Source organism: Corapipo altera, unplaced genomic scaffold (genome assembly GCF_003945725.1).
Source record: "Corapipo altera isolate COAL_440 unplaced genomic scaffold, ASM394572v1 45, whole genome shotgun sequence".
Classification (NCBI taxonomy): Eukaryota; Metazoa; Chordata; class Aves; order Passeriformes; family Pipridae; genus Corapipo; species Corapipo altera.
Window position 1 is genome coordinate 14,555,032 of NW_020884877.1, and position 24,945 is coordinate 14,579,976.

Below are 24,945 nucleotides of genomic sequence, written 5' to 3' on the forward strand. Positions count from 1 at the left end.
AAAGGTCAGCTCTAGCAAATAAAAGCAAGACAACAGTTTTAAACATGGCATGCACTGCATGTTTTAAGTTTGGCACCAAAATTTGTTAAAATGTATGTAAGATATGCATGAAGGCAGGGAAATATTCAGCCAGATGGCACACCACAAATAACACACACTTCCTATTTATGATGAGATAATCTGGAATGAAGCAGTATTTTCTAATTGGATAAACATGGGCCTAGGAGCCTGGGAGCTCTAAATTTTACTTTCAACACTAATGCTGCTCACAGGGTGGTCCCAGATACAAGATTCTACTCTGTCTCAGCCACCTCTTCCGTAAATGGGGATAAATACTGCTTGATACACCTCATGTACAAGGACAAGACACAGGTTATTTCCTTGTAACACTGGAAAGACAATAAGCTCTTGACACACAATATTTAGGATAACTTTTCCAATATGAAAAGGATAGAAAACAAGTAAGCAGAGAAAATTATGAAGCACAGTGAAAAATGAACTTTAGAATGTCAACTAAAATGGCACAGCCTCACCAGGACAACTAGGCTAGTAAAACTTGAACAACGATGACATTCTGCCTTCTTACAATACATTTGTCATTTCACAGAGTTTTTGTTTGTACATACCAACTAAAGTTAGGTCTGTTGCCTGAGGAAATCGACTTTCTTCATCTAGCAGAGACAGGAGACCCATGGGTTTCTGAAGGAACATATCTAGAAGAGGACGGTTGTCCTCATACTCCACTGTAGTTGCATCAATTCCCTCGCTCTGATACTCCATCTACAAAAGTCATCAGCACAGTTTTAATATTTAACACATTCGTGATGCATAGCAATATTCTATAAGCTTCAGCAACATTATTCACAAAACTTCAACTGAAAGATGTCATTATCTTCCATTTAAATCACATACCCATTTTATGGTTTATAAATAGTCTGAATACAGTCTATGGTTTAGGATGGCTGATTCAGCTAGAACTCATCAGAGCTGAATTTACCTGCTCAAGTGCAAAGATATGTTGATTGAAATAAAACTGGATCTGTTCATTAGCAATATTTATGCACAGCTGTTCAAAAGAATTTCTTGCGAAGTTCTCAAATCCAAATATGTCTAGTATCCCAACATTCATCCCACTTTCAGCATTGCTGCATGTGAAAATACAAACAGAATTCATCGTGGGCAACATCACGTTAAAATAAAAATAAACATGGTAACTAGGATTGCATAATTGATTTACTCTGCTGCAAAAATCATAGGAAAAGTGTGTCTGAGCCTAAGACAACTCGTGCATTTGTTCAGCATTGTTAAGACTTTTGTTTTTCACTTGCTTCTTGCAAATTTCCATGAAGGTGGCAGGAGAATCATAGGTACAAAGTAAGCCACATTTAGCAGCCATATTAAAACAAGTTGTTTCATAGGCAGACCTCAAATAAAATTTGTCTGCTCCTCCAGATAGTCAAAAGGTGTCAAGTTTTAATAGTATGTTTCTGCTATACTCATTCAGAAGGGTAATTACCAAGTCTGTTTCTGCTACAAGGTGGACTGTCAAGAGCCCACGTGTGAACTGAAGTATGACAGTCACCACCAAAACTGGATATGGATGAGAATGTGTCTATATGACACAGTGAAGTGCCAAGTAGAGATCTCAGATCAGAGGCATTTTCACATCACCTGAGGGGTTCTCTTGTTTCTAAAATCTCTACAGCTGCTCCAAAAGATCAAACCAGCCAGATTAGTACCTGACAATGAAATCATAAGGGTGCACAATGTAATGTTTCTGTAACTATGAAAAATAAAAAATCATCATTTACATCTCAAGTAGCAGCACAATAATAATCTGATATCTGTATTTATTACTAAAAAACCCAAGATCTGTAAGGACTGTGAATACATACTAAAGTTTTTCAGTGTACTTATCAGACTTCTGTATGATTTTCATGTTCAATATATAGGAAGCATCTTTTTAAAGAATTATACAGCACTTCAACAACTCAATTTCCATTGACTTCAGTAGCTAAATTCTACTTGGGTCTTTGAAAATGATGGGATTAATGTCCTGGAAACAAAATTCAGTATCACAGCATGAAAGCCATTTTGAAGCCTTAGTCAAAATAAACACAGCACCCTTTCTGCAAAATCAAAAATATACAAATGGATGAAGCCATCAGACATATGCACAGTAAGTACACATGATTCAGTGATGTGTAACTTGCCATATATTTTTATCTGGCTGAAGCAGTGTATTAATACGATTTACAATCCAGCTGAAGAGTCGGCCATAAAGTGCTTTAGACATGGCATCTCGCACGTCTGCTGCTTTGTCCACGGTGTTGGTCCGGATAATAGTCTCCCCCCGTGTTACAACACAGTGGGAGGTTAGGGCCTCTTGAAGTTCTTCTGACCCAATACTTAGCAGTGCAGCAGCTAAAAGACAGTGGAAAAAAGATACACAACTGTGATTATGCAGTGGAAATCACCAGCATTGACCAACTGTTACCATGAGTTACAGATTCTCATAAATACAGTTAAATTGCATTTACAGAACTGACCACATTAAAATGTATTTACCATTATCTAAGGCTTCTGGGTTGGGAACCTCACTTTTATCCGTTTGGTGTTGTGAAGAAATGGCAGCAAACTCAATATTTCCAGTATTTAAGATTCCAGTCAGAATTCTGTACACTGAGTACACTTCCTGTAAAAGATGACAAGATGCACTTTTAAGGAATCCAATTAGATATACAGATCATATGTAGGCTATGACAAAAAAATGTAGGCACTGGAATGGCTATTAAAGTTCATAGCTTTCTCTGAAACCAAATTCTACAAGTTCAAGTAAACTCTTATTTGCACAGAAAACAGTGCAATACAGAATTGCCTGAGTACCAACCGAGACCTCAGGCTGCTCTTGTCTTCTGAGTGTGTGGTTGTTCTTTCAGGGTTCACTTCTGTCATAAAAGAGATTCTGTGGTGCAGGTGTGCATCCACAAAACCAAAAGGTAGCACTGGAGGTAAGTTTTTATAAAGAAGGTCAATAATGGTTTAGCACCTGGATCTCTTACCTCGTCAGTAAATCCTATAATTCTAAAGCAATGCTGAATCGCTTCAAATTGTCTTCCATAAGAATCTTTAGTAACAATATCATGCATCACTCTTCCAGTTTCATTATCAATATATCTAAACAGAGTGGGAGAAAGAAAACATCACACTAACAGATAGGTCAGTATGACCTCCAGTGACTTCAATGCAAGTACCTCAGTAACTGGAAAGAACATTTATCTCAATATCTTCCAATTATATAGTTTGGTGCTAATTCATGTGAAGGTTTTGCTTCTGTTGCATTAACTTTTACTTATCCTTTGTTAATGTCTATTAGTGTTCCCAACATTTGACACATATGCCCTCACCCAATACAGATCAGAAGCATGCAGAGTACAAACACCAGTTAAAAAACACAACTTCAAAACATATTCTGGGTTATTGCTGAATGTGAAGCATTATGGTAAGAAATTCATAAGGTGGGCTGATCTCATTGAAAGTATGTCAGTATATCTACATAATAATGAGCTTGATTCTTCCTCCTCCTGTTTTAATAGTTCAACTTCTCAAACAAACACAAATAATGGAATGCCTCAGCGTCCATCCTCTTCTTTCCTTGGGAGGATTAAAAAAGGTCCTTAAGAGATGGAGAAGGATTAAGAGAGATTTTAAGGCATCATACTGAAAGCAAGTGCTGATCAACAGCTAATTACAATGAGCAGTTAAAACAAGTGAGCGATAGTTACCTAGGAGGCTTTTTATCAGGAAGTCTATATTCAGAAAGTTTCTTCTGATGATAAAGGCCAGCATAAATATAATAAAATATATGGAAATTTTTCTCTCCCCTGGAAAAAAAAAATCCTTTTAAAGCACCTGTGTTTATTCTTGTGGCATCTTGTACAGTGTAAAAGTAGTTCTTTTATAATGAGCTCACTGAAGCAGGTAGCAAATCTCCCACTTGTTTTAATGGTTTAGGATCAGCAACTGTGAAACACAGAAAACCCAGTCAACACAACATTTCTCCAAAGAATGGAGCGGCTCTGGCTTCCACACCAAAAGAACCTGACTACTCTTGTCATAGCACTGTACAAAGGATCACTGCTTCAGCAGAAGATCGGAAAGTATTTAAAATACAGAATTTTTGATAATTAAATCAATCCAAACATTATATATATATGTCAAAGGACAAACAATTAATATACCTACACAGCCTGTTTTATGACCCTTGATTTTTCAAGGAGATATTCAGAAATCTTTGCCCCCATTACAGCTCCTGTGGGTGTAAACATCATTTCCAGATATTTTCCAAAGCGACTTGAGTTGTCATTGATGGCAGTGCAGGCATTCCCAAATGCTTCAACCAGAGGATTCACCTGAAGAATTTTCTCACGCAAAGCACGGTTATTGGCCTTGACAGAACAGATACAGATCAGAATAATAACTAAAAGAATATAATGCTTACCCACAATCCAATTCTTGCTTCAGAAGCATAGAATCCTCTTCTCATGCTTGTATGGACTTAGGTACTGTGGCAGGAAGAATGTACCTCAAGGTACTGTGTTAACCTTCCTACTTACATAACAACAGGTCTAACAAATTGATGAGGAAGTCTCCCACAGGTAGGAATATGCAGATTCTGCTTTCTCTGCAATTGTTCTACCTCTGAGGTGTCATATAATTAGTTAAGAGTACCAAACCCATAAAAAAACTAAAGACATCTACTTAAGGTTAACCTTAACATGCTTGATTTTTCCATCATTTTGTGCTCATAGCATTTTTGTAACATTTAAATGTCTAAGAGCTTCTAAGATTAGAGCCATAGTAAGATCTGTCATTGTATAAATAAACAATAATATATGTGATAAACACTGTACATAACTACCAGTACTGAACACTCAGAATCCAGCACCTACTCTTTAAAAAAATATCGAGTGGCTTGGTGTGAGTCACATTCATATCTCAATTCAGTGCTCTCACACATGCATGATTATTACGCCCCTAACTCAAGTGGGACAATTTACGTAAACAGCTTTAAATATTAAAGATTAAATCAAGCAGAAACTGGGGTGGGGTTGGAAGGACTTGTTCACGGTTTTACATAATTGGTTAAGAAATACCTTTCCCAAGAAGGTCAAATGTTGGACGATCAGATGGGCACTTTCTGTCTTTCCAGCACCACTTTCCCCACTGATGATAATGCACTGAACACACAAAACAAAACATTCAGGTGTAGAGTTCACCACATGGTCAATATCAGCCATTACCACTTCCATCTTTTACTTCATGTTTAGTACCAAAACTGCAAAATACTTTAAGGGTCAATCCCCTTCTGAAAGGAGAGATCAGCAAAGACTCAGTGCAATAATTTATTCCCTAGATTACTAAAATGCATCTCACAGTGCCTAATAGCACTGCGCATGTGTGAAGCAGTGACTGAATTTCTAAGGGCTAAGACACATAAATGAGGGATCATGTCTACAGACATGACTAACATTTTTGTGGTTTCTCTCAAATGCTTAAAACTCAGAAAACTGCCACATCTCAGTTGATGTGCTTCTGAGCTCACTGCATTGACTTCATATGAATTAACACGTATCACAGGGTACAGCTACACTGACCAAAAGTTTGCTCCTAAAAGTAATTTTAAATAATTACCACTGCATAGAGAGGCTATTCTGTAGGTGACTCTGACATTCAAACCAGAACAGCAAACTAGCATCTAAACATTTCAGAAAAATATGCATCTCTTCATTTCATGATTCTGGGAGGACATATCCACCTTCTTCTTGGGTCAGCAGTCTTTCACATATGGTATTTTATAGGCTCTCCAAATGGATGCCAGATTCAGAGACTAGCTAGAATGGTCTAAATTCTCTGCTCTTATACTTCGTGGATAAGATGGAAGTAGAAGCCCAGTACACCTAAAAGGCCAGTTCACACATGAACACTGAAGCGTGAACACTTCAGATTATAGAGAGTATGAATTCTAACAGTATTCATTATTTTCCCCATTTTTCCACATATTCTACAGATCACCAATACAAATATTAGTCTATTTAAGGTACAGTATCAACAGACATCCAAGTAAAATGTTAACACTGAGCAGTTGCACAGATGCACTTGTTTTTATCCAAACACTTGAAAATTATCTGCATGACACTGTGAACATACAAGATTCTTGGTTGGGAAAAGATACAAGGTCCTAAAATACTTGATGCACACTGCCACTTCATACAGAATTGAGCCATGTGAAAAGATCTGAAAGATGCAACCATTACCTGGTGGTACCTAGCGGTGCCTGACAGCAGGTGCAGGGACTGACTCTACATAATGTGTGCAATATGACATTTGCAGATCATTTATTTGCTTCTTTTCAGGTATTTTTGCTCTTGGAAACAGGTAACACATCGATGGATTTACAGAGTTACACTATTTAACTTAATTGCCTTTGGGTGATTAGGGAAGGTATGTATAAAAGTTTACACGGTTAAAACCCATGAGTCCTTGCAGAATTGGTTAGAACTTGACTTTCACTTCAGGAAAAATATTAAGACCTTAAGCCACTTTTCAACTTTCCCAGGAAAAAAAAACAAGAGAAAGCTCAATGTCTAAAACAAACAGAATCAAAACATTTTCAGTCTGGCTACAGTGTTTATCTAATGTAGCTTTACTTGAAGAACCAACATAACACTGGTCAGGTAATGAACAAGATCCTGTAATACTTTGCAAGCAGCAAATAGCAAACTGATTTAGATCTAAATGAAAATTGTTTCTTAAACAGGTACAAAACACCTACTTAAAGACGTACATGGCCTGATGAGCTGAAGTCATTACTAATTTTTTTCCTCAGATAACAAGTTCTTACATAACTTACTCTACATGAGTATTTGTTTTCTTTCATGCCTCCATTAAAGAGCATATATGTCATTAAAGAAGTACTAATCATCTCTCAGGTCAGTGTACATACTTAGTAAAGCTCCTGTTTTCATCTTTAATGTTCCTTTTATTTGTCTTCTTTTCTTAGCATTTTCTGATTGCATGCCTTTTATTATTTTATTCTGCTTTTATGATTTTAAAAAAGCATTTTCTATGAATTATTGTGCAATGTGCAGGGTAAAATCACAAAGATTTTATGAACAAAAATAGTTATCAGCCCTCAATAGTCATGTACATACAGCACATCAAATTAGAAAGAGTACAAAGTTATAATCTTAAGAATGTAATAAAATCTTCTACAGCATGGTATTTTATTCTCATTAAAATTATTGCTAATAATAATTAGATTTGTGCCCTTATTATATTTATAATAGACCCATCCATAATATATTTTACTAAAAAATGAGATAATGGTTCCTATTTTTTGTGACTTAGGGTCTTTTTGAAACAGAAAAGTGGTTCAAACTCTCTTAATCTGCTGTGTCATTGAGAACCTCCTATTTAACACAAGTGTAAGTTATTGAAGTACCCAGGGCAAGACAGGCCTAGGATCACTGTGCAGCAACATTCTGCAGCTGGTCTTAAATGCCAGGACTTCATGAATGTCCAGGAAACTATATTGGTCAGGTACTCCTATCATCCTATTTGACCTTTAAGCCTCTTTTATGTCACTGTGTCTTCTTCAGAATTCCCAAACCTGACTGGATTTCTACTCTGGTTTTTCTGTTGTAGGAATAAAAGGATTAGAGAAAAATTTCCCAAAGTACAACATAACAGAACATTAGCCACAGCCATGAAGCACAGTGGCAGCATACTTAATATGGAATCTAAACCAAAATGAACAGATTCTTACCTGATCCTTGCTGAATGTAACCATGCTTTGGTAGGCAGCATCCGCAGAGGCAAATATGTGGGGGGGATTTGATGAACGCTTCACACCATGGTAAAGCTTGGAGAACTAAATTTAAAGAACACACAGTAGTCTACATATGCAATTTAGCTACATAATTAAGAACTGAAAAGAGAACAGTGACTATCTTCTGCCTGTTCAACAGAGGCAGTTGCCTATTATAGCACAGAATTTCCACTGATTCATCTGGAAGAGGAGTGGTAATTCTTGACACTGTCCAACTTCCAGAATACAAATTACAACACCTAGAATGCCCTCTGACATTTCCCATATAAGAAAGTGAAAAGAACTGTAACACAAGGAACAGAATTTCAAACACAAACCTTTAATAAAGGAAATACCCAACTTATACGAAAGAAACTTCAAAGATAATAGTCAATCTGAAATCTCACTCCTCTACCTGCAGCCCTGACTGAAGAACCCATGGAGACTAAGTAATTTCTAGCTCCACCTCTCTTCATATTTGTAGGGAATTAAACTGCCTCTATCTTTACAGCATTTGATTCACTTGTTTCTTCTAAGCCAGAGCTGATGGCACAGGACATTTAATAGTCAGAGAAATTCTTCAGGAAGCAAAAGCCTCAGCATGAGGAGGTTCACATAACCACTTAGCAGAAGAAAGCCCTAAATGCTAGACAAGAGGCCCATCTGGGGCTGGGGTGACCTTCATCTGTACCATGGAAGTTGTGCCATCAAGCAGAAAGGAATGAAATTGAATGAGACCAAATTTAAAAAACAAACCAGAGCAACACAGATTCATAGCCGTACTGTTCTGGAAGAAGAAAAGGCTGAGGTTTAGTCTGTACTCCTAGCTTCCAACATTGCTTAAGAGTTTTAGCTGGTGGTGTTAATACAAAATGTAAAGTTACTACTGTCCACAGCTTGGAATCTCTCTTACCTGGGGAGAATAAATGTTGAGATTCTGGAAGGGGTTCAAGGCTATTAAAATGTCTCCAACATAAGTATAAATCTGTAAGTCAGCATAGCGTTTTTGCAGCTGATGGATAATTGTATCCTGAGAAGATTACAAGAAGTTTGATAGTTATACAATATTTTTCCCCTTAGGAAGATTTTTGTAAATATACTGAGAACACTGATTAAGAAATACTTATTGTAAGTATTACTAATTATTTTTCAAGTGCCAAAACCGCATAACCAAATATTTTCAAAATTCTTGCTAATGCCATAAAACTAAGTTAAATGGCAACTCCTTTTTGAAGATTAGTACATATTTTGTTATATCAGCCTGTAAAGCAAACCTTCTGAAGAGAAAATGGATGTGCACATTATTGCTGCACTTCATAGTATATTTCCATTTAATTTTTTTATTTGGCCATGAAACAAGGATAATAAGTTTTCAAGGATTAAATTTTAAGTAGTTGTAAAAGACTGTTTTAAACAGGACACTACCACAATTTAGTATTATGTCTTTTTCTTGATGGCATGTAATTTAAGAATCATCAATGAAAAAATTTACAGATACTCCGCATATAGGTGATATAGTAAAATAGGAAATTGATATTGTTTTATCACTTTTTATCCAAGAGCTGTAGATAACATATTATTCTACATAAATAATCAATTTTAGAAAAATAAAATCACATAAACCTAGATCTTTATGACTAAATCTCACATTTTAGGAAACTCACAAAAATAATTTAAACTAGCATCACTCATAATTGAGTTCTTCCACAAAATAGTATTCATTGCTACTATTTTTATGCCACTATATGGAATATTAATGAAGTGATGGTAGCAGATCGGTCACGGGAGAATCCCCTTTCCATGGTGAGATAAAAACTTGCAAGAAGAAACTATTTTCATTCTGCTAAGAGAGGCCTAAAAAGCAGAAATAGGCAAAATGTGAAATACAATTGTCAGAAACTGCTACTCAGGACAGTACAGTACCTCATCTAGAACTTCTAGATTTACCAGATCATCATCTAGAGAGTACTTGTCAGCTCCATCCACATGGTAAGGTCTTCTAGTATGTATTCGTTCATGTCTGGAAGTTTGTTAGTAGAGCAGCAGTGTTACAAAAGTGTATCAAAGACAGCAAACATTAAGAGGTAATGAGAAGTCACGAGGGACTTTTTGTCATGCAGAAAACAGACACATTCTCTGAAATGCATATTTTTGCTTGCAATATCCTTTTATAAAAGCAATACACAGCTTGCTGTCCACTCTAATATGTGCCTTCTCTTTCACAATATATAAACTACCTATCAATGCTCAGCCAAGATTTATCTGTAGACTTACTACTCTTCACTCAGACAGTAAAGCATAAAAATATTCTCCCCCTTTTCCCTTACCTCCTTGGTGTAAGTTAATAAATTACTACTCTGTTTAATTAAATGTTCCCCCATGTACCCAGTCAATACTACTGTCATCTAAAGAAGCCACAAGAAGCAATAAATAGTATAAAATCTTACTGTTACCTTGGTGTATGCCAAAGTGCCTCCTCAGATGACCCTAGATCTGGTCCAAACCAACATTTTTGAACCACAGCTGCCATCAGACTCTAAATTGTATGGATGTTCAGTCAGCTTGTCCTCAGAGATTTAAGCCACACAATAAGCAGCAGAGACAAACTGTCACATAACCCCTTTATAATCAGATTATACTGAAGGAATCTTTGAAAATGCTGTGTATATATTTTTAAACAACACATCACGTTGAAACGGGAACAAATCAAGAGGCTGTAACATGTCCTCCACAGAGGGTGTGAAATATAAATGCTGTAAGCACAACTAGGCTTTTCTTTACAACAAACATAATCAAAGCATAGTAGAAGGACACCCACCGAGATACAGTCTGCATCCTGCTGAGTAACATTTAGCATTGATCCTCAATGACAGTCCTTGACAGATTGTTTCTGCATTGGTTGCCATGTAGAAAGTAGGAATCACATGGTCACACATACCAAAACAACACTAAATATTATATCAAGTACTAACAGAATGGTACTGTAACTGTGCAGGAAACACAGTTTATCTATAATGTTCAAGGTTAATATGGAGATGTAGCAGGTCTTTTTTTTATAATTGTATCTTCATACGCTCTTGAATCCTCTTTCAAAAATTAACATTGAGGCTTTTGCATTTTTGCCCTTTATGTACACTTCTACATTTGGAGCTAGTCAGCTTGCATTCAGTAAAAGAGAATGTTTTCATATCCAAGAGCTATTATATCATCAGAAGAATTATTGCATGGAAAGCCTTTAACAAAGGGGAAGGAGAGGAGTGTTAGCCATGAGTACAGCTTCACAGACAATTGCAAATCACATTTAAAGACCATAATTTTTTTTATTTCTATTTTTATTAATTTTCCTTCTTTCCTTTTGGCTACTCAACGAGTTCTGGAAAACTGTTCTGTAATGGTTTATTTGAATAATAACTAAATAAAACCGTGCAAACTCTTTCGTCAGCTAGAAAATGAAACAGCGGAAGACAGCAGGTTTTGCTGACAGTCCCACTACATTCCCAGAGATGGTAGTTTGATCGATATTGTACATCTGAAGAAATGAAAGAAGGACACAACAACACAAATAATAAGTTATGAAAGAAAAATTGTTACAGTGGGTATTATTTCCTGTGGGTAGCACGGCAATCATTTTAATTTGTTCAAAGTTCCATTCAATTAAATTTTCCATTTTATGGTCTTTGATTAGGTTGTGTTTTCTTTTTGTTTTTGTTTTTTTTTTTTAAGAGTCACTATATGCAAGAACATTACACTTTGCTAACAAGCCAGATCCTTGAAGGAGTAGGTATGCATGTAAATAGCCTAATGTACTACTGGGTTTTTTTAACTGTTTTTTCCCTTTCAAACCAGAATTCAACCTCTTACTTTACAGAAAAATGCTGTTGTAAATAATTTAAATCATTTAGAGATGGGAGCACTCCCTGGTTTACAAATGAAGCAAACAGTTGAACAGTTGCTTCCCTTCATGGAGATGTAACCAGAAAAGCAATAGCTAATATAACTCATCTGTGAAGCTTTTTCTTCCTGGAGCAAAACATCACAGACATAATATTGAATCGCAACAAGCTGCAAGTACGGACGTATCTACCAGAGGTGCGAGGAGGAGGGATAAGGAGGCACATTCAAACCTAAGCATGTCTAATTGCAGAATGGCTTTGTAAACTAATCTGCTATCTGATTGTGTATTAAACTCCTGCTGTTTGTTCTCCTTAAGTGATAAACAAATCAATCTTTTTTATTGGAAAGGGTTCCTTTTAACACTATGTAAATAAATAAGGAAACTAGTTTTAGTCAAACGTAAGTAAAACATATACACCTTTGAGCACATATTTTCTTGTGCTTAAGTCATTTTTCTAAGTACATGATTAGGAAGAGGATATTAGGAGCATAACATCACATTAGCTTCAAATCTCCTGCTGGTCTCATCAGTTTTCTACTGACCCTATGTCCTGCAGATGCATTGACAGAGTGGAAAAGGAAAACCACAAACAGTAACCTTTAATTATTTCCACAACTTAACATCAGAAATATAATCTGCTTTTAAAATATAATAAAAAAATTCTAAAAAAAGCAGAAGGAAACACTCTTAATTAGGAAAATAACTCTCAGTATGTTTTTTCCATAAAAAGTAGAATTATCAGCCATTTTTTCAGTACAAGTTCTAAGTCAAAGGAAAATCAAAGGTGTTATATTTGCCTTAAGTTTCCAGCAATGTTCAGAATCAATCCCTGGAAGATGTAGTCTCTTCACTGTTAAAAGAACTGGCATAGAGGGGCAGTCACTCAAGGCACCTATTTTTGTTACAGAATCACATAATGGTTTGGGTTGGAAGGGACCTGAAGCACAGCATAAGGTTTGTTCCAGAAATCTAGTGATGAGCAATGCCTGTTGAAAAAGACTATCCTCCCAAGCACCTTCCCTTTGCCTTTTTCTTCAGGCAGGAATAGCTGGAAGGGACAGTCTTCTTGGATTTTGGAGGAGGAGCAAAAGGCGAGAAGCATTTCTCCCTGGGGAGAACAATTCCATGAAGATGGTAGGAAGTATTAATTTGTTCTACTTGTGGGAAAGAAACAGTTTGAAAGAAAGTAACCTCTTTTTGTATTAGACACCAGTCACAGCAATAGAAGTGCACTGTAAATAGCTATACACTCATATATCCCCGCTATTAAGTTCATGATGGGAAAGAAAAAGCTAGATGGACCACACAGACTTCCAGATTGAAACATCGTCTTGCTGGCAGGTCCAACCTGAGCAGCAAAACAACACAGGCCAAGAATTTTTGCATTCATGGGGAAGCTGCCTCTCTGATTCTCTCCTCTCCACCCCTAGCATTATTAGGGCCTTTACTTCGCTCTCCTGGTGCAGGTAAGCATTCATGTTTACTGTTCGGGGTTTTTTCTAGGACTCACATAGGAACAATTGTTTCTGTACTTGTCCTTCTTTATATTATTGGCAATTTTAAAATTAATTCCTGGGATTTACAAGAAAAATACTCAACACAGTGAAAAAGAAAAAAAGGTAGAATGTGCTACTGCCACACAGAGATACACAACCTATTTCCCATGCATTGCAAAGACTGAATTTTGCCCCTGTACATCAAGTTTCACCCTGGAGTAATTTGTTGAAGCATGGTCATAATAGAGACACTGACATAGCCTTAATTACAATATGAATGCTGCAGCTATAGCAAAAATCTTTGTAACTCCAGTAAAAACACATACACTATAATTAGAAGAAGGGTCACTTTGGGGGAGCCACAGTAGTTTTGTGATTTAGAAAAAAAATAATAAAAAAGGAAAAAAAGAGTTTTAAATTCATTTGCCTAATATTCATATAGATGAAGGCTGGAAAAATTGCATTAAATTACATTGTGTGTAGCATCAGAGGACTATTTCTGGTTCTGTTTCTGTTATTAACTCCGAGTCCAAAGGAAATTACTGGCTGGATGCAATCAAGTTCCTTGCAGTTAATTGCTTTCAAAACTAAATCTGAGCTGGCAGAGAAGCTAGATATCTGGTTGTAAGAATTACTTCCTTGGATGGACTGCTGTAATCCAGCTGGCTAATAAGAAGGGGGAAGCTGCCAAGACACTGTAGCCTCATCCTAATATCTGACAAAGTAGCCTGAACATACCTGGCCTTCTCAAACTATTAAATGCTTAGATTTCTTTTTTCTTTCCCCCTAGGCTTCTTCAAGTTTGATTCTTCCTGATGTACAGATTTACATTTTATCCTTCAAAATGCAAGGTTTCACACCTGTCTGTTCCCCATTACAAAAACAAACTTTTAAATTGAGACCAGGAGCAGCACACCGACTCAGAATCACCCAGAACTGTAAACCCTGAACTCTTTACTGTCTACCTCAAACTTCTTTGAAACCATATCCATGAAAATGCTGAAATTTTTCATTCCTTTAAAAACTAAAACCAGAGGTCAGTAGAAGACCTTTTCTGATTCCTATGAAGAAGCCTATTTGCAGACAGGAACATAAGAACCCAATTTGTAGAAAAACATTCAAGAGAAGAATGAGCCATGTCTGGAGTTGGCCTCTTCAAAGCTGCTGATAATTGAGAAGCTGCCACTTTGAACCATGTAACCAAAACCATTCAATAATTGATAAACATTAACTTTCAAACATCAAATCATTATAGAATTTTTACAACAGGAGTTATTAGTCACTTGAGGAAATACAGAAGACCGTGGTTTTGCTCAACTTCTACTCCAGCCACATTTGATAGACAGGGTTTACATAATAAATGTAGATGTCAACTGGTAATTACTAAATATTTTTGTTACTTTGAAATTAATATAGACTTGTCTACTGCATTTCATGTGGCTGCCCCACATTAACACCTTTGAAAGAGCAGCCAAATGCCACATGGGAACCCACAGTATCTAAAATATTGAAAGATGGCTTCAAAGAATATTACCAAGGGCAAAATTTTTAGAATGTGTTCTCTGAAGATTCTTCTTCCCTGTCTCCAGTTCTAAGGTTTTAATCATGTATTTTCCTCCTTGATGTTCTGCTTCTCCACCACAGTCCAAAGGCAGCTAATAGATCTGTTACTACCTTTGAGTTTTTCCATCTCACATGCTGTTGTGACTTTTCTTCTTCAGATTTTCCCCTCCATGTTATTCTGGATAAAACAATTTGTTATTTTAAGACTGAGCGTAAATAAGTAATTTCTTAATTGATGTACATTCAAATGGGAGAAGAAAAACCCAGAACATTTTACTTTCATTCCCTTTTGCTGATGGTCAGCACTTTTCAAGGCCTTCAGTTAGATTAAAAATCTTACAGTTTTCCATTACTTCTACTCACAAGCCACAAAAACATTTTAGGTTTTGGGTTTTTTAATGGAATAAAATGGAAAGTTTACTTTTTTGAGAAAGTCATCCTAAAGGATGCGAGATGTCTCTATGACAAGTTCCATTGTATTTTTAAGCATTATTTATGGAACTTGATATACTTCCTAGCTTAAAAGACTTCAAAAGTTTATAAATTAAACACCAAAGAATATGCCTGCTTTTTGCAGTGCCTTTTGCCAGTGTAGACAGCACAAGGAGTCATTTAACATTTAGCAATACTAGGGAAGAGACTAAATCTCTTCCAACTTTTTCCTTCAGCAGGCTGGCAATCAGCCTCGACGTTGGAATTTCTTGTGCTACAAATCAAAGAGGCAACAGACCACGCGAATGAGTTCAAGAGATCAAAACGCATATTTGGAAAGTGAGCAGCTCTCTCATAATCTCCCTTAATGGATTATCAAACACAAACACTGTTTAACAAAAATATAGCCTACACAGAGTGAATGTTTACTGTTAAGTGAAAACTAACAATATCCATAATCTTTGCCTAGAGCCTTCCCAGAGCCTCCTCAGAATCTATGGGCAGAAAGAACGAAAATTAAAATGGCTAGAGCTTCAGGCACTATGAATGTTTCTCTTCAACAACAGGTTTACAGTGACCAAAGGTATATTACAGCTTCACAGAACAAGTAAAAGATAAAGTTCTTGCCTCAGACAAACCGCTGTCTATTTTTTGTAGATATAATATATTGAGTAAAGCTATTAGCAGCCATTTCATAAGCGAAGGAACAGAGAAATATTGACGGCAAGTGACAGAACAGAGGTTACACAGCAATTCAGAGAGAGAATGAGGAACAGAACACAAACCTCTACCATGTTTTTGTGTTGTAATTCAGAGGGTGCCTAAACATCCTTGGTATTTTACTGACATGCAATCACACAGATTATTATCTTGAAGAACTTATTTCTGAAATATAGCAAGTTTATGGTTGACTTGACTTGTGTACCCTTTTTAGTTAGAGAATACACCATTAGTCACACTCAGACACACTGCATCTTATCAATACTCAGTTATTATTACTGTAACAAAAATATTTTTATAGTTCTGCTTATCATTCCTGACCAACGTTTGCATGTTCTATTGTCCCCACCTTACTGTAACTTAGATTCCTTATTTTTCTCCCATTCTCCAGTTTAATGCTACATGAGGTACAAGTCTTCAGGAATGAAAGACATTTCTTGTTCTCACAATGTTATCATGCATCAGGACACTATTTGAACAACCATCTCACAGTCTTTGTGTGAATATAGAATTGGTAAATTAAAGAAAAAATACAACTAGGAAAAAAATAGGAAAAAATGAGTGAGAGCCTGTGACAGCATCCTCTCTGATTTTAAGAAAGGCTTCCTGCCTAGAAGCAGCTATATATTGATGGGAATAAGAGACGCTGTGACTCCTAAGACCAACTCGAAATCAGTATCCATGTGTTAAAAAGTAATGATGTATTTAACCTTAGAATAGATGGGGAAGAAAAATTCAGCATAGCTGGAATGAGTATATGTAAAGCACTGTTCTGATGTACTAACCTCTATTTTTCAAGGATTGAAGAACTTTTGCAAGAATAGAACTAGAGGACTATTTAACACTGAATAAGTTTCTTAGAATTAACTTAATATAATTGTTTCTATGTCAAAGCTGTTAATGAAAAGTGTATTGTTGCTAATTAGCAATTATGCCCTGGTACTGTTAGGAACCACACACACAGTTAGCTGATAGTGTATAAAAGGGATATGGATAAGAAAGATAATACCTGGAGCTCATCCTTACACACCTGTGACATTGGACTTCCTCACCAAGTTTTTCCCCATGAGAGTATAAGAAACAGGCATTGCAGGAGTGAAGTGTTAATGCTGAAATGGCAGAACTCAAGGATTTCAGTCTAAAAAGATGCCAACAGATGAAAAAAAGAATCTTCTTTCTCATTACAAGTATGGGAAAAGAGGTATTCTGGCTGTTTATTCTGAAACTGGAAACACCTATTTGCATAAGGATAGAAGATGTCTGCATCTCACTGATGTAAATAATTTAGAGAAAAATAGAGCTGGTGGAGAAGTTTCAAAGAGTATCTTTTTCAGCAAAAAAAGCAGGAAGAATTGTTAATGCCATTTTTAATTTTAAAAATAGTCTTTTACTAGCATAAACATTTCATTTTTCGTTTTTAACCTAAAGGAATTTACAGAATATAAAATTCCCTAGTAAGTTGCCTCATGGAAAACTGACAATATATGTTTGTCAGCAACAAAGAGATGACAGCAACAAATGTTTGTGTTAGCAGACTCCCCTGAGCTCAAGGCCAACAAAGTGCCCCTTCACTTCAGAGGCCTGAAGAAATGTGCTGAAGCCTAGCTATACTGCACACTACGAAGTCTACAAAAGAAGAATGAAAGAAACTAAAATAAGGAGATGTTTCAGTCTGTGACTCCAGGGGTCATCCCAGATGATCCTGCCAAAAGGGGACAGCTTGCTTCTTTCTGCCACTCTCCCCCTTATTAATGGTCATGTGAAGCGTTCCCTCCTTCACTTCAGCTATATCACCTGAGGCACCTCTCTGCAATCACTAAGAGAGTAGAAAATGATTTGTGTGTTTCTGCTGGCTTAGTTATTCTCTCTTACTGTAAAAGTTCTAGCTCAGGAGGTTTTTGACAACCACTGAAGCTGCAATAAAACCAGCATCATGAGTTTGTTCCTGGGAGCTGTGGGAAAATGAAAGAAGCCAGTTCTCCTTCTCATTAGCAGTGCACTGCTAGATCAGCTCTCCATGTCTCTCCATCATATGCTCTAAATCATTAGTACTGACTTTCTAGTCTGCAGGCTTGTTCTTAGGCACAATGACCTTAAGTGATGCACCAAAATAGGCAAAACTGGCATGACTCTATTGGAAAGAGAACCCTATGAAAAACGCCACAGGTGCTGAGTCAGTACAGAATCAAAAGATGCAAATCCAAAACACTGATCCTGGAAGATTTTCATATAAGACAAAACACAGATGCCTCCTGATCAGTTGTCATCACCAGTAACTCCCTGGCTTCCCTCAAAGAAGTGCTGTTAACCTATCCTGATGTTTTTCCCATTTCTGGAACTTTTCAGCCTGTGCTCTGAGAACACCTATCATGGGTGCATCAATAAACAGAGAAAATGTGCACATATATTCAATGGTATAATAGAAAGGTTTTACTTAACATGGTTTTGAATTGGCCTATTTACTTTGAAGTGATGACTATACATTCAGATGACTTCTACAGATCACTACAAATGAATGCCAGTCAATTTTTTACAGTACCATCTGGTCATTTATTCTTCTGCATGTCATATTCTGTATTGAAAATAATGTTATAAAAGCATTACAGAGGTTTTAAGGCTTTTAATTGGTAACAATTTTCCTAGGGGGTACAATATCCCTATTACATAGCCAAGGTTTTACTATTATGAGGCTATGTCTATCCTCTGGGGAAAATCATAATTAGATGCTCTTGGTGGTTGGTTCTTCTGTAATAATCTTATGTTTGTAGTCCAGTATTAACTGTCTGGCCAACAGAGTTGATATTTTGCAGGGATATGCTTTTGCTATCCCATTAAAGTTTATATAAATTTGATCAAGTTTCAAATCTTCAGAAAATCATTCTGAACAACATGTTGTCAGTTTCAATGGTAAATGATCACTAAATTTTTGTCCTCACAGAGCATGTTCTCAGCCCTGATCACAGAGGGCTGGTGCTTCACAGAACAAGTAAGGATACCATAGTAGTATAATGCTAAAACAATCAGAAAGATTTTTGTTTTCAAACAAAATATTTAAGTAGGGTTAGGTGCTACAGGACAGACAAGGAGTTAAACTCCCTTAGGTGATTCATACTGAGGGTGCTGGGAAGCAAAATCCTTCCTACATTCCAGTCATGCATAAGGTGCAGAAGCTTGTCTGTCAGCACTCTCAGTTAATACATGGAAAGGCTTCAGAAAAGAAATGTCTTGGTCTTGACTCTTTGTCACTCCACATCATGGAGCTCGATCCTAGAAGAATGTACTGGAATACCATGACAAATCCGTTTCAGAGCTCCTCTTAGCACAAGAATCATTTCACTCTGTCTATATCTGCAATTTGGTCAACAGCTGGAAAAATTCCCATACCTTTTGGGCCAGCCACAGCATAGCTGTAGGCAACATGATCTGTGAGATGCTACATGGGGGAGCTATGCTTAGGAGGCCAGATAAAACAGAAACTTCCACTGTAACACTGGCATAGCTCCCTCACCCACAGTGAGCAGTTCCTGATATGTTTTTCCAGAAAACAAACAAACGAACAAAGGAAAACCCCCAACAACAAACACCCCCACAAAACCAACCAAACCAACCACCAAAAACCCCACCCACAGAAGTCAAATTCACCTTGAAACTGTACTTACAGCTATACCTTTAACTTCTACATTTTTGTTTGGGTTTTTATCATTTAAGCTACAGAGTCTTACAGCATGTAAGTATATCCATGTTTATGACTTATGAATCATGACATTTAATTTTCTTCATCAGCATTAGTAAGTGTTTGTTTATAAAAATGGGCCAGAGCACATCTAACTCTAGACAAATTTCATATTACAGAATGATTGCTGAGCTTGGGACAGTGTGTTCATTTGCATTTAATTCTTCTGAAACAGTGAAATTCTGCCACCCTCTGGACAACAACTAAACTAAGACATATTTACAATCAGCCTCAAAAGTAAAAGATCTCACTGCTGCTGATAAACACGCATTGCTTTCTAAGCACATTTTAAAGTAAATAACTAGGCTGAATGAAAAATAGCAGCTATTATTAAACTACAGACAAAGCAATTACTTTAAGTACTGAACAGCCTTCTTACTAATAGCATCTAATCAAACAGCAATCTTTAAAGTGTTCTTAACCTTTTCTAGTAGTCACGAGAATACAGTTGTATTTTTCAAAGATCTGTTACCAAAGTACAATATAATATTTCATGCCAATACATACTTCCACAAACCAGAATATTCTGAAATTATTAGCATCTCTGACTGAGCCAAAAGAGAACACTTACAGAACAGAGTTCAGTGGGAGTAAGAATGCAAAGGAGTAGGTTGCATTATGGCTGATCAAACTATAGCTTTAAGAAGTATCAAAGGGAAAACACATCTTTTGCATTTACATGGCAAGCAGCACTTGCTGCTAATAATACTGCTAGTCAATGCATTAATATGATCATTTGAAACAGTAAATGCCTGTGCATTGGAAGTTTCCATTTGTGCTCACAGGATTAGTGTGGGGAAGGAGGGCTGTAGCATGTATGTTGGTACATACAGTACCTTGTACAGTACAGTACCTTGTTTTGGCTATGGAGCCCAACTGCTGTTGTTCTTGGATGAGCTCAGCCAGCTGTTTTCGCAGAGCCATGTCTTTACCATGTACTTGTTTAATAAATGGGTGCTCCAAAAGATGGGTAACTGAAGGACGCTTTTCAAAATCTTTGATTAGACACCTGTGACAGAGAAACAGGGGTCTCAGGTAATGATGTTATTTCATTACAGCATGATTTGGGTCAGCTTACTGTGTGGCTGTTACTGTACAGTAGTTTCTTTTTCCACAAACCTGAGCTCCTCAATATGTAAAAAGTCTCTTCCTCTACATTGCAATAAATCTGGCATAAAATATTTAGCTAAGTGAATTCACCCTACAAGTGTACTAGCATAAAGGCTACAAATTTGAGCTTATTTAATTCCTCTTTTTAACTGTAACTAGGTTACTAGGAAAAAATGGCATCCTATCTTGTAAGTGCTGTACAGTTAATATGCATAAAACTTAATCTAAGATGAATAGACAACACTTTATTCACTTTAATTTTCTCTCTATTATCCAATGAGAGTTTGATTATGAACTGTAGGATACAGCCTATTAAAAACCACGACTGAAACCTGTGATACAACAGTAATCAGAACAATTTAATATAGAGCCTTGGTTTTTAAATGAATGCTACAGGTAGATATTCTATATTGCAATGACAAGTGTTAGCATAATTACACAAAATTCAGCAAGCCTGTATGATTCAGTATGGAAAAGAAAGGAATCAGTCAGAATTAAATGCTAGCCAGAGTATCAAAGTGCTGTCTGTGATGGGAACAGGTGAACCAGTAATGAGTAAAGAAATACATCCTATTAAATTAGCATAAAATAAAGTACCATGCTAATTTATGTAACCAACAGTCAAAAATAAAGAAGTCATCACTCAGGTTGAATTATTTTCTGTATAATAAAGCTGAAATAATACCATTCGAATAGAAAAATGGTCTAACAGGATCAGACCTTCTAGTACCTATCAGGAAATTACAGCTCAAAATGAATTTATTTGATGAGATGCATTTATATTACATACTTCACAATTATTTCTCAGATTTGCTGATATTAAGTGATATACCTAAAGTACTTTCTTTGCAGACCCAAATATCACAAATAAAGACTACCATTTTAGCAAACACTTCAATGAAACTAATACCCTTTAGAATTTCTATTCTAGTAATATCAATAACAATGTACAAAATTTATACATTAAAAAATACAAATTATTTGATTTAAAATACTACCAAACACATTAGCAAATTATTAAAGTTTAGCCTCACCTCAAAGACTTTACTGAAGCCTAAATTCTGGTCTTAAAATGATCCTGAAATATCTTTGAACACAACTTCAATAATTTAGGTTCCTGAAAATCACTTTGCCAAACTCTTCTTGGTACACCAGGTCCAGAAAAAAAAGCCTGTAGAATGTGTTACCAGTTTTGGAACTATTTTTGGTGAATTTTGCTATAGGTTTGAACTGCAGCCTCCTGATTGAAACACTAAAGTAACACAACCTGGTTTATCTCCATCCCTCTGAGCACAAGGCTATAAATACCAGTCCTTCCCCTCCATGAAAAGATCCATCATTAGCCTTGAACAGGTTCTGACAATCCCCCCTACTTCTTTTCCTTTTTGTAATCTGGGGCTTTTAAAAGTCAATACAACCACACAGACAATATGGTCCATGCCAATCCTGTTCAAATTCATGTTTCTCGAGAAAAAGGAAAAAAGCATTTGGAAAGAAAGACAACATTAATCAGGAAGGCAGGGGAAAAGAGAACAAAACAACAAAAGCTATGCAGTACACAAAATCACAGACTGATGGTAAGTATCCGAAGCTGAGATTTCAGTCTGAAAAGCTCATGCACTCATGATTTTTACCATTCTATCAATAATTACAAATTTACAGTATTTATGTTATATTGTTAATACATAAATTTTCTTTTGAACTTGATTACATAAGGAATTTTTCAGTACTATAACTGAATCCAAGCAAACCTATGTCATAGAATAGTTTCTGTTGGAAGGGACTTTTCAAGGGCACCTAGTCCAATCTCCTGCAATGCATAGGGACATCTTCAACTACATCAGGTTGCTCAGAGGTCTGTTCAACCTGACTTTGAATGTTTCCAGGGATGGGGCATCTACCACCTCTCTGGGCAACCTGTTCAAGTGTTGCACCACCTTCAACAGATAAAACATCTTCTCAGTATCTAGTCTGAATCTACTCTCTTTTAGTTTAAAATCATTACCCTTTGTCCTATTGCAAGAAGCAGTTGCTTTTCAGATAATAACATTAGAGTTTAAATGGATTTTTTTCAATAAATCACACAGTTCCAGACAGGATATCTTGCGTTTATCAAAAGTGTGAAGAACATACAGATCTTTGACCTGGTGGCATGTAGTTATTAATATGAATTATACTCGGAGCTCTGGAACAATGTACCTCTAGACACATTCTATTTTTTCTATACAGATGGCCCCTAGGTGAAACATCCAAATGTCCAGGATACTGCATTCATTAAGGAACCCCAACAAGAAGAGACAGAAGAAAAACATTTTGGAGAAAAAATTCTTAGCTTCTCTATTACATAACTGTGAGGTGTTTAGGTCTGGCAGGTGTTTTAATGAGCATAGGTAAGTTCTGTGAGGGAGGTGATCTTGAAGTCTACTTTAGGATTACCTTTGCTTTTCTTGTATAGTCCTGCCCCACTGACTATCACTTTGTGTGCATGCTACTCTTCACCTTTGCAACTATTGATGTTTATCTATTGTTTCATCTATATGCAGCCTTCGTTCTCTGGTAGTAGGGTACTTCTGCAACCTGTGGTCACTTAGGATTTCACTTGACATGCAACTAAAAGTTTGTTAAATGACAGGATGACCAAGGTAGTGACACAAGACATATCAACACGATTCTGTGATCAAACTCTGTTCCAAGCTCAGACACAGTAAACCTACTATTGTGCCAAGTTTGTGCCTGCATTGGAAGAAAAGAGCCCTTTCAGATGGTTAGTGAGATGACACAACAAAGCAGAGAGCTCATAACTAACAGCTGTGCAAGAGTGAGGGAGAGCTGCTTACATTCATGTCTGTAACTTTGTGTGTAAGTACTTCTATTTCATTTCAGGGGAGAGACTGACAGGAGAATGTACATTCCACTGAGGTTGGTTTAATCCATCAAGTTAAACAGCAAGTTCCTAGCACTTTAGGAACACAGCAGGCCGTAGGGAATTCAACTGCATATGGTACATAGACTCTCCTTTAGCTCTAAAGTGTTGACACGGTGACTTCCAGAAATTACTCCTTACGATGTTTCAAATGTGGTAACCAGCTTGCAGCTTAGTCACAGTAGGTACTGTGGGCTCAGTGTGTACTCAAATACTCAGTGCCCATTTGATGTATCACCAGGCCTGCTGTAATGGAAGGCAGGATGGAGAGCTGTCATGTGACACTGAAAAGATTGTCCTTATGTTTCTCCTCTTGGTGTATATTCCTTTGCCCTAATTCCTCTCTATGTAGATAAGATCCATTAATATTCTGAGGTGTACTTACATGCTCTGCTTCTACACACTGTCATTTCAACTGTGTTGCTTTTAGTGCAACATGAATGCCTGCTGCTGCTGCAGTACTTATTCAACATCATCTGTAAAATAAGGGTCCCTGGGCCACTACCTATGTGCTAATGAAGAATGACGTATCAGACTGCCAGTGTCACTGCAAGTGTTCAGAAAGGTATCATCTCCTTCACTGGAAGCAGAATTGACACTAACGCTCTTTAGGAAAAAAAAAATAGAATATCAGCTCTTACAGTGCTAAAGCCTGCACAAAGGTGAGCATTATCACAGAGTCTTTTACTGATCTGCACCCTGACTTAGAAATATAATATGGGGAAAAGTTAATCATATGGACATCTGAGTTCAAAGTTGCCAGTAAATTCAGTCAGGAGATATACCTAACACACAGGCCAGAAAAGAGAAATTGAGAAGTAATACACAAAAATTCAGTGATATAAACGTTTGGAAGAGTACAGTAACAAAACAGCTTTTACAATTTCACTTATCAGAAAATATTCTGCAATCAGTGTGTGTGTTGTGCAAGTAAAAAAACAACATTAAGAAGTCTTATCACTGAAGGATTTGCTTCTGAGGAAAGGAGAAAACTAAAATATCTTCAGCTCTTCAGCTGCTCATCTGAGCATTCATTTAAGACCAATTTGGACAGTTAGCTTAGGCACTGTCAAACATCAACCATGCTGCAATTACTCATAAAACCAGTAAATGTGCTGCACCTGCAAATTCAGCCAATTTGTTTGGCCTAAAGAAATTTAAAAAAAAAAAAAAAGTAGCGCATTAGTTTGAACTGAGCAAATT

General features: G+C 36.6%; 1 protein-coding gene across 13 annotated transcripts in view; it reads right to left on the reverse strand.

The window, feature by feature from the left end:
• MYO3B (myosin IIIB) overlaps positions 1 to 24,945 on the reverse strand; it is a 201,484-nt gene that overhangs the window by 97,798 nt on the left and 78,741 nt on the right. For 12 of the 13 annotated variants that reach the window (XM_027636968.1, XM_027636971.1, XM_027636969.1 and 9 more), the window contains 12 exons: positions 20,563 to 20,718; positions 9,794 to 9,890; positions 8,784 to 8,900; positions 7,829 to 7,933; positions 5,157 to 5,240; positions 4,246 to 4,448; positions 3,786 to 3,884; positions 3,063 to 3,177; positions 2,569 to 2,695; positions 2,214 to 2,424; positions 998 to 1,145; positions 627 to 780 (listed from right to left, as the gene is read on the reverse strand). In XM_027636968.1, coding sequence (XP_027492769.1) covers positions 627 to 780; positions 998 to 1,145; positions 2,214 to 2,424; positions 2,569 to 2,695; positions 3,063 to 3,177; positions 3,786 to 3,884; positions 4,246 to 4,448; positions 5,157 to 5,240; positions 7,829 to 7,933; positions 8,784 to 8,900; positions 9,794 to 9,890; positions 20,563 to 20,718 — 1,616 coding nt within the window. The remainder of the gene's footprint in view (positions 1 to 626; positions 781 to 997; positions 1,146 to 2,213; positions 2,425 to 2,568; positions 2,696 to 3,062; positions 3,178 to 3,785; positions 3,885 to 4,245; positions 4,449 to 5,156; positions 5,241 to 7,828; positions 7,934 to 8,783; positions 8,901 to 9,793; positions 9,891 to 20,562; positions 20,719 to 24,945) is intronic. The other variant, XM_027636977.1, reaches the window with a different exon arrangement.